We start from the raw sequence: 10,017 nt of genomic DNA, 5'->3' as shown, positions 1-10,017 counted from the left end.
AACCACAAAACACAACCGTTTCTGATATACTGTATCCAACAACAACATGGGTGAGGGCTGAGCCGGTCCCAGAATGCACCAACAGACATTACAATACACATTCATGCTACTGATATTATACACTTTAGTGGAAGTTGTATGGCCTTCAATGTCATTGGCAGGCCAGTGTGGTGATCAAAGTTAGGAGTTCTGGGTGGAATGACATTCTGATCCTTCTGATTCTGTTCAGTGTGGACAAAGGGGCCTCTGAGAGGCGTGATGCTGTCCCATGTGTGTGGTCCAAGTCTGAACAGAGCATGGACTTCTACTCTTCTTCTTATCTCTCTTCTCCTTCCATCCCTTATGGGGATGAGGAAATGAAGGGGAAGTCCAAGAATGACCCCTCTCCCTCAGTCCCAGTGGGCTTCTGGTTGAATGGTGTGCCAGCGTACCATCTCCACCTGCCCTCGACTGCACATATCTCTCCAGTGTCCCTGCCCTGCCTCCGGACCTTCACAGCCAATCAGCACACGGCCCATCATGCTGCTCTTGGTGTAGACGTGCCCCTGTCAGAGAGACTCATGTATCAGGTCTAATGGCATATTTTGATGTGATAAAAAAAAAATATAATCTTGATAAACTCCTGCAGGTGTTACAACTGCATGCCATCTCAGCTTCATCATAAAAGTCTTGGATTAGTGACGTGTTCTGTAAGACTCTCACCTGCATGACGATGAACTCCAGGACCATGTTGAGCAGGGAGACCTCTCCAACAGGAAGGTCAAACAGGAAGGGGGCGTTCCACACTGCATTATGTCCTCCTGCCCCCTTGGTCTCCTTGGTCCCTATCACCTTTCCATCCTGGCGCAGGTTGATGACAACATAGTGGTCTGTAAGGACATCATGACATCATTATTGGGGGACATATGAGGGGGGGACAGAAAGATGGTGAGAAATGTGCACACACATACACACACAACATGATTCCCTATTGGGCGGACGTCTGGTAAAATAGTCATTTAATCCTCAACAGAACATGAGGTCCTTCTCACTGTTATTCATCTCTCCCTAATTCTCTCTCTCTCTCTCTCTCTCTCTCTCTCTCTCTCTCTCTCTCTCACACACACACACACACATACACACAGTGCTTATATAAGGCCTCAGAACTGAGGATCATGGAGAATCATGTCTGAAAACACAGTATAGATAAAATCCAGTTATCTCTAACCCTTTCAGACACTATTCTCCCCTCCTGTTCTGACAGCTATTGTTTATATGACTATTTACACATTTTCTAAGGAATAAAGCAGGTGGTGTTCTATTTCAAGCCACACTGCCCAATGTACTGCAGAGATGAGATTCTGACAGAAAGATGAAATAGTACACAGGAAATGACAGGAGGCTGATCACTTTCCTTAATCTGATTATGGAGCTAAATCAGAGAGGCTGTGTGACTAACCAAGGCTGAGACTGGATCTGAGTCTGGGTCTTTAATCACACATGGCTAAGGCTGGGGCTGTAACCAACGATGGCTGAGACTGGGTTAGGGTCTGCGTCTGGGTATCTGAAGTTGAGGGCTTACCTGGGGCACCTGGCATCCTTGTTAACTTGGCCAGGTTTTCGGCCTTGCGTACCATCACCTTGATCCTGTGGGCTACGGTCTGGTATTGGAGCAGGATGTAGAGCTGGCCCAAGGACCGGGGAGCACACACAGAACTCTTCCTACGACCTAGTGTCTCCTGGGAACTCATGCTCTGGGAGGACAGAAGAGAAACGAAGAGAGGACAGGAGAGAAGGGAAAATAAAAGAAGTTGAATTAAAACAACATTTTCCAAAAGATTTCTTTCATCAACCAGGTGCTCTACAAGGTGTTCTGAAGAGACGGAACTTCCAAGTGCCTTTCAACAAACCCTTCTCATCCTGACACTGTTAAACACTGGAAAGCCAGGAACGCATCCCTAATCTGAATCTAGTCTTCAGCAGTCCCACCTCCAGAGACTTGTGTGTTGATAGGCGGAATGAATCCCATTAGCTGCTCATTTAGGGCCGCCAGACTCCGCCAAGCATGCTGCTGTGAGCCCATCACTGTGTGTGGGGGGGAACCAGCAGAGTGTGAAGAATGTTTTCGCCGGCAAGTGAGCTTCACTTCACTGCTTCAATCTGTCGATCTGTCAGTCTTTGGGTCTGTCAGTAGTTGTTTCCCACATAGACTAATTTCTTCCAATGTCTGTTAAGGTACCCAGACTGTCACAGAACAGAAAAAGTGAAGTAATTAATAATAATAAGAAGAAAAAATAAGATCAAAGGAGGAAAAAATCACTCTCTCTGTGTCTCTTTGTTTCTTTTTGTATTAGTGACCCAACTATGAGGATGATCATCAATGTCCCCTTGGACTAAAGCATCAAATATCAGGGGCAAGTGCTGAGTAACATTTAAGTGCACTGACCAACCCTGCATGTGGAGTCACTGTGATGTCATTTGGAGTGTAATTAATGTAAGTGTGTCTCTGGAATTTGATCCCTGCAATTCTACCACAGCATGGTCTCTTCTCCACAGTAATGTCCCCACAGGAGAAGTCTTAATGGATCACATCCGTATGTCACAGGTGTCCTCTGACTCAAACCTACAAGTGACTCATGAACATGTATCCACTTTCTACCCACAGAGATCACCCCATCAAATACATCTCCTCTTCATTCCTCTCTTCTCCAGCTTCCCCCTCCCCATCTGACGCTGACCCTAACCACTGAACCTCACACACATATTGATGGAGTCTGCTTCACTGCGACCATTTTTACCATATCCACACGTGCGTGATATCCTTGGTCTGCATCTGACATCCATGGTGAGAAACTGCCTACAGAGGCTCTTTAGAAGATACACTTCCTGGATTATGTACATTCATATTTCATGCCAGGCACCTTTTGTATAAATGTCACACACACACCCAACGTGTACCCCCCCCCCCCCCCCCCCCGTCTGTCAGTAATGGCCTCTGGCAGTGTCTCCACAGCCCCATAGAGGACAATGCGTGGGCACATTGCCAGCTCACTGCACTCAACATGTTTTCTGCTGCAGTCACATTTCCACAATGTCATCATGCCCAAGCGGAGGGGGGGGGAGGGGGAAAGAAACACTAATGGGTGGCCTATTCTGATTAGACATCACATTCCCTCACGAGTAAAGCATGATAGGGGCTATTCATAAGCCTATGCGTGCGTGGTCGCACCATGCATTATGTAAGTCAACAGAGAAGGGAGAAGTGGATAGCAAGGGAAAGTGTTGCGTGTGTGTGTGTGTGCGCGCACTTCCTTGTGTGTGTGATGTGAGTGCCTTTGATAGCCCAACATTGCGTTATTGTGCTTTTACAGTGACAGACAAGATGATGGGGGGGGTACCTTCTTCAGCTGGCTCCTGGCAGGGCTGAGCTCCCTGGTATAGGTGATGGTGGTGTCCGGCTCCCAGTCCATCTCCCTGCACGCCATCTCCAGCTCCCCCAGGGCGGCCTCGCGCAGCCCAGAGAAGTCCCTGCTGAACACGGCCAGCCGGAGGGTGCAGGCACGGAGCTCCTCCACGGAGCCCACCTGCAGCACGAAGCTCTGGCTCTGCATCTCTGGGCTGAGGCTGCGTCTGCGTGAGGAGGCCACCTGTTGAGGGGAGGGGCAGAGCGGAGGCAGGCTGGCCCGCACCAGCACCCCGCTCCGGCGCCGCGACGCCCCGGACAGGCCCAGGATGCTGGTGGTCAGCGTGCCCCGCCCGGGCGAGAAATGAAGGGAGAAGTGGAGGATCGGAGCGGTCTTACTGAGGATTGATAAGGAGCCGGGGGTGGAGCTGGAACCGTACTGTGTAGGGGCGGGCTCCCCCTGTTGGACAGGAGGTGGCGGGGCAGCGGTGGCGCTCAGACGGCTGTGCTCGCTGCAGAGGACACTGTCACTGCTCACCGTGCAGCGCCGCTCGATCGCCCGGCGTGTCTTGGAGACCAGACTCAGCTTGGGGATGGAGGGCAGAGAGGCACGCCCGTGGACTCGGGGCTTGTTGGGCGAGGAAGGCACGCAGGGGGTGCTGAGGCGCCGCATGGGGAAGCAGGACCTGGGAGACGAGCTCATCTCCGAGCACGGGGCCAAGGGACTAAAGGGCAGGGCGCTAAGGTCATCATCAGAGGGGGAGGAGCTACTCCTGGGGGAGGGGTACTCCAAAACATCGCCGTCCAGCTCCTCATACTGCTGCTTGATGGGTAAAGTGCCGGGCGCCGGGGTGAGGGTCACGGTCACGTGTCTGGAGACAGCGGAGTGAGGGGACAGGGCTGCCTCCTTGTCCTCTGGTGGATGGGTCTTCCCTCTACGCCAGCACAGGATACAGCCCAGTACCAGGCAGAAGCAGAACACTGCCAGACCAACTGCCAGCAGGATCTGCAGGTGGACTAGACACACACAAACACATAGGCACATACAAACATTGACACAGGGTGGTAAGTAAGGGGTTAATGTCTGCAGTGACATCAGTGATTCAAAAGAGAGAGAAAGAGAGAGAGAGAACATTAATTGGTGCCCCTTCATTATAAAAGAAACAGTACCATACCTCACATTTACTAATACAGCAATCATCTTACTAAGTCTCCACACTTGTCATCTATTATCACATTAAACAGGAAATGTCTGAAGTTTCTAATCATGATAAATTGTTCAATTTTAGAAGCTGAATCTGTGCTGTTGTGGCTTTGATCTAAAACAGAGCCAAGTAAACACATTACAGTTGTTTCATCATCATTTATTCCGGCTACTTCCAAAGCCATGTGATTGATTGGGCTTTTTCCGAATGTTCAATAAAATGACACGCAGCCTTTACTTAAACAGTTAGTGACAGTGTCACAGTGACTCATTCGTCAGGCCAAACTTAATCTATCAGGCATGATATGATGCAAAACATCTTCAATGGGCTCTTAACAGAAGATCACAGAGAACACAAATCATGATCCTGGCCCACTTACAAAGAAACAGCAGGTGGGTCTGTAAGGGCACCTTGAGGGCTCGCTAGATGTGGATGTTTAGTAGGCAAGTCTATTTCCCCCCTGCCATGCCCTTAATTGTTCCGATCCATTTCACGCACTGTTAAAGGCTTCCAATGGAACACTTGTTCATCAAATGAGAATTCCTTGGGCTACAGTTAAATCTGGTGCTATCAAAAATGAACGGGATATGATGGCCTTCAGACAAGACAACAGGTGTTTGAATTTCAAAAAGGAAGAAAGTGACTACAGTACCAGTTCAACTATTAGGTTGGCTTAAGTAGGAGTCGTAAAATATTGAATTGTGGTATTGAAAAGAGGGAAGACAGATCAAACCTGACAGGTCTGCCTGTCTCAATACATCACATAGGCCCTACACCTAAACATAATAATAATAATAATTGAAAAATCGAATAAACTACCCGCAAAATATTGTTTTTCGATGTTAGCCAAATCGTAATACTTTTTATTCTAACATTTTTATTTCCCAGTTCATAATGAAAAATCTTTGTAAAGTATAACCAATCTAGACCCGCCTCTAAATATGTTTCACATACAACTTTTTCCTGTTCTGAATCCTACCTGTTGCAATGTACAATTTTTTTCCACGTGATAAAAACGTGAATGAACGCAAGTTAATTATAGTAACATCTTATCTCCATTTTATTTCAATAATAGAATCATACCTAAACTTGCGGGACCGTTAACCCTGTCGAAAGCACGTTATGATGACATGCATATTCTATCTTTTTCTTAAATATAAAATACAATCACTGAACTTTTAAAAGAGAATGATAACTACAATGAACACCAAAGTTACTTACCTGGAAGGGCATGGTACGACATTTTCCTTGTCCTTGGTTGAATCAATGTGAACGCGGTTTAAGATAAAAATCCATTCCTTTTGTCCAGCACGCGCATTTCACGTTGACTTCCTTGGTACAGGATAACGCATATGCATCGTAGTGACAGACCCTTTGCTTTTAAGCCAATGACTGCTTTCGGTGACTAAGCTTTCATACCAATTGATCTAAATGTGAGTGGGAGGTAAGGGAATCTGAATTAAGCTTTCAGACGTAGAGACTCGACATCACATCAAATGCTATATTGATGGCATGATTGTTCAAATTGAATAAGGAATTAGAAAATTACCTGGAATTGATGATTATCGTAGGCATGTCATGTAAAACTATGTTCATACACACCATTTAAATGTTTACCTTTCTTATTGTCTTGTTATAAATCCCCCCCCTCCACACACACACACACACACAACTGTGTGCATCCACTGCTTCTGACTCATAGCCCACTGCGCCAAAGATGCGCTCTGCGTTTCCTCAGATCTTTCTTCTGAAAAAGGCACAGGCATTCAGCCGACATGGTCTCTACTACTTTGAGATTGTCATCTCCTGTTATTACACTACATTTACATTTAGCAGACGCTCTTATCCAGAGCGACTTACAGTAAGTACAGGGACATTCCCCCAAGGCAAGTAGGGTGAAGTGCCTTGCCCAAGGACACAACGTCAGTTTGCATGACCGGGAATCGAACTGGCAACCTTCGGATTACTAGCCCGACTCCCTCACCGCTCAGCCAACTGACTCCCTACATGTTATCTACAATCTTCAGCTACCCTGCCCTGGGTTTACCCCACACGATTATCTTCCATCTCACACACACTCAGAACACATACACATAAACCATGCAGACATACAAACATGAATACATAGAAATACACAAACACACACGTAAACTCACATGCACACACACTCACCCACAACATGCAGACGCATACATACCCACACACACATGCACGCGCAAACAGGGAGCATATTTGAATATTATTTTGAGTTATTACCATAAAATGATGTGAGGGGAATTAACAGAGTATGGTCCACTTGCTGGATGAAGCAAACAAAGTCACTTTTACACCCTTAAAATGGCTAAGATGTTTGATGGCAAACTAGTTAGCTAGCTAAAGGATCCATTGCTGGCTATTGTCAATAATGTTACCATATACAGTAGCTTGTTTGCAACGCAATAACCAGACCATACGTTGGGTTTTGTAGAAATTGATGTACGTTTACTCTTGACAAATGTATTTATTGTATATCACTTTGGATGAAACTGTCTACTAAATGATTACAATGTAAACAGACTATACATTTTCTCCCAACTACTTTGTATTCTCAATGAAGACGTCATAACTCATCAATTCTTGGACCTTCTTTCCATTGAGCCTATAGTACAGTCCTGCCTTGAGAAGAAAATACCATCCAGAATTACCTTTTTGTAAAAACTGTTTATCAGTCCAGATAACTGCATTGACTTTCTAGAGGGAGTTTGCAAACATTTTACAAAAAGTGTTGCGTGGGACCTGTGTAATCTGTTCAGAGAGGCCAAACATATAATTATAACCAATTTAACATAGTCTAAGAAACTGAGAGAGATAAATGAGTTTGCCCTGCAAGCCTGCTTACAGTCATAAACTGTGCCAAAGATATTATGAGGAATCTTGCAGTGAGGATGATGTTACTGTTTGTGGTTTTGAGCTGTCTTGGATTTCACACTAAATGTTTATAATCTGAAGCGAATTTATGTAAAAAAACTCATTTAAAAAAAAGTAATTGGATTTACAATTTCAAAATAATTTACAATAAATGAACAGTTAGGGGGTGTAGAGGGGCATTTAAAACTGTCTTACTGTAAGTGAGCCATGATTCAAAATATCATCAAGAATGATCACAAGACGTCACAGTGAGGCTTCTACATTGGTAAATAGCAATGAATGAAGGAATTAGTTAATTAAATAGTTAATTAATCCATGAATTAATAGATGGATGGATTGATGGATGAATTCATGGATGGATGAAGGGGTGTGTTGTGTAGCTCCAGATGTGTGCGAGGGAGCAGTGTGCAGTCGCCACATATGTGAGCATGCAAGGTTTAGCTTACCTTCTAGGTTCTTGGTGAACAGGACCTGTAACAGCAGCCAGAGGAAGAGCAGCAGGATAACTCCCTCAATCATTCCCTTGCAGCAGAAGAGGAAGACAGACTGCCAGACAGGCTGGCCAGGGTAGTCCTCCTCCTGGTGGGGCATGTTGAACTGGACCCAGAAACACACTCAGACCCAGATATGGTAGCAGACAGGAGCAGGGTAGTCCTTCCTGTGTAATAACCCTGATGACGTCCTTCCTCAGAAAAGTTTGTATTCAGTGGTATAGCGGTTAGATGTTGGGGTTCCCTCGCGGGTGATCAGTAGTAGACATCCAGTGTTCAGAACAGCTGGACATTGTACTGAGCTTGACATGTTCTGAGCTGTTAGACCTCCCAGCTGAGAAAACTGGAATTGGTATTCCAGGTATTGTGCTGGTGAGGATTTCCCCAAAACTTATTTCAGTGTGCCTCTCTATCCAGCTATGCTGCCATTCTGTCCAGGAAGGTAGTCCCTTCTTCCAGAGGAGGGGAGTGAGTGTGCCACTCTGGCTCCAAGTGAAGTGAGGTTCTCTCTTGTCCTGCAGTTACTGTCTTTGGCCAGAATCCACTCACAGCTGCAGTCCTGTCTCAGTTTCCCCAATAACACACACATTTGAACACACACACACACACACACTCACACACACACACATGCATATATGTACATGTACACTCTCTCTCTCTCTCTCTCTCTCTCACTCAGACACACACACACACACACACACACACACACAGTCTAACCCTATTCCTCAATCAGCACAATCCCTTGGCTCCACCCCTCCTTGAAAGACCTGCAAGCTGTCACTTCCATGAGCAAGTTCTCTTTCAGCAGAGTAGGGATGAAGGATCAGACCAGTAATCAGTGTGCTGACAACTATTCACACACCCACAAACTGTCACTTACACACACAATACTCTTATGTGGCATGTTTGTCTTTCAAACGAATTATATTTGCTTAAACTTGGACATCTAAAATGATATTGTAAACCCCATCTAATGCTAATATCCTAAATACATTAAGCCTACTGTAAAGCCTAATCGTAATACAAAATTGCATACAAATGAAATCCTGTACCACAAAGTAGCATCTTTTGTAGAGAGAGAAATGTTTTTCTACATTATTTTGAACTGAGACAAACTTTTCTATTCTAGTCACTTGGTATTCCAATTAGCTTGGAAACAGCTTCACAGCTTCAAGCCATCTTTTTAAATCATGCAAGAATAATACAGCAATTGTTCCAGCAAATATATCTAAAGATGGCTGATCTTTAGAGATAAGAGATATTTAAGATATTTAAAGATATCTAAAGATCAACCCTTTAACAATGCTGACACCTATTGGACATTGATGAGTATACCATTGACTGTTGCATCATCAGTAAGCAATTGGTACATTTCTATGAAGTAAGACGGTCAATAATAAATATATTTTCTCAAATGTTATTTACACGGTTGAATGGGATGGTGGTCAGAGCCATCTATCAGAGCAAATGAAACATGAGCTGACAGATTCATCTGGTTTCCAGGCCAGGTCAACATACTCTCTCAAACAGATTTCCCTCCGATCAGAATCTGGTCGGACCAATCACAACCGTTTATCTGATATGTGAGGGGTTATGATGACTGTACGATAATCACTGTCGAGGCATTAAATGACAACCAAGAGGATGTTGTGATGCTGTAATTGGTTGTATACACAACATTGTATCTATTATTAGGGACCATTTAGGAAATAATTCAGACTGTCCTGACACAAACACATATGAAACGTACACACACATCCATACTACTGAAAACTTCAGTAGGTTGAACCAATATTTAAAAAAAAAAGTTTTGAAAGAAAAAGAAAAAAAGAAAACACCCCTTGTAAATCTAAATTTAACTGAGAGGTTCCACACTTATTTGCATTTACAAATTGGTCTGGCAATGCCAGGCTGGTAAAGCTGTGAAAACTGTTGTTTTCATTGAGTTATAAAAAAAAAAGAATTTGGTCTGGAGTGTTGCTTGGTGGTGTACATGATGCGTGGGCTTTCTGTCATTCTTTTTTTTTTTGCA

At 44.6% G+C, this 10,017-nt stretch overlaps 1 protein-coding gene across 1 annotated transcript; it reads right to left on the bottom strand.

The window, feature by feature from the left end:
- Positions 1-389: 389 nt before the first annotated feature.
- LOC136955723 (rabphilin-3A) lies at positions 390-8,085 on the bottom strand. Its single transcript, XM_067249450.1, has 5 exons — positions 7,941-8,085; positions 3,378-4,399; positions 1,562-1,733; positions 703-869; positions 390-545 (listed from the first exon to the last, which is right to left on the bottom strand). Exons 1-5 carry the CDS (start codon positions 8,083-8,085, stop codon positions 390-392), a joined length of 1,662 nt encoding a protein of 553 aa, XP_067105551.1.
- Positions 8,086-10,017: the final 1,932 nt, after the last annotated feature.

Source organism: Osmerus mordax, chromosome 13, assembly GCF_038355195.1.
Source record: "Osmerus mordax isolate fOsmMor3 chromosome 13, fOsmMor3.pri, whole genome shotgun sequence".
NCBI classification, from domain to species: Eukaryota; Metazoa; Chordata; class Actinopteri; order Osmeriformes; family Osmeridae; genus Osmerus; species Osmerus mordax.
Note: the sequence above shows the minus strand (reverse complement) of the source record. Positions and strands in the feature narration are given on the sequence as shown.

Bases quoted from the DNA above. Each gene is read 5' to 3' on its own strand.
- LOC136955723 (XM_067249450.1), bottom strand. From the start codon at position 8,085: ATGCCCCACCAGGAGGAGGACTACCCTGGCCAGCCTGTCTGGCAGTCT. The intron at 4,400-7,940 runs GTAAGCTAAACC...GTGTGTGTCTAG, and splicing joins GTTCACCAAGAACCTAGAAG to TCCACCTGCAGATCCTGCTG. The intron at 546-702 runs GTGAGAGTCTTA...TCTCTCTGACAG, and splicing joins TGGAGTTCATCGTCATGCAG to GGGCACGTCTACACCAAGAG.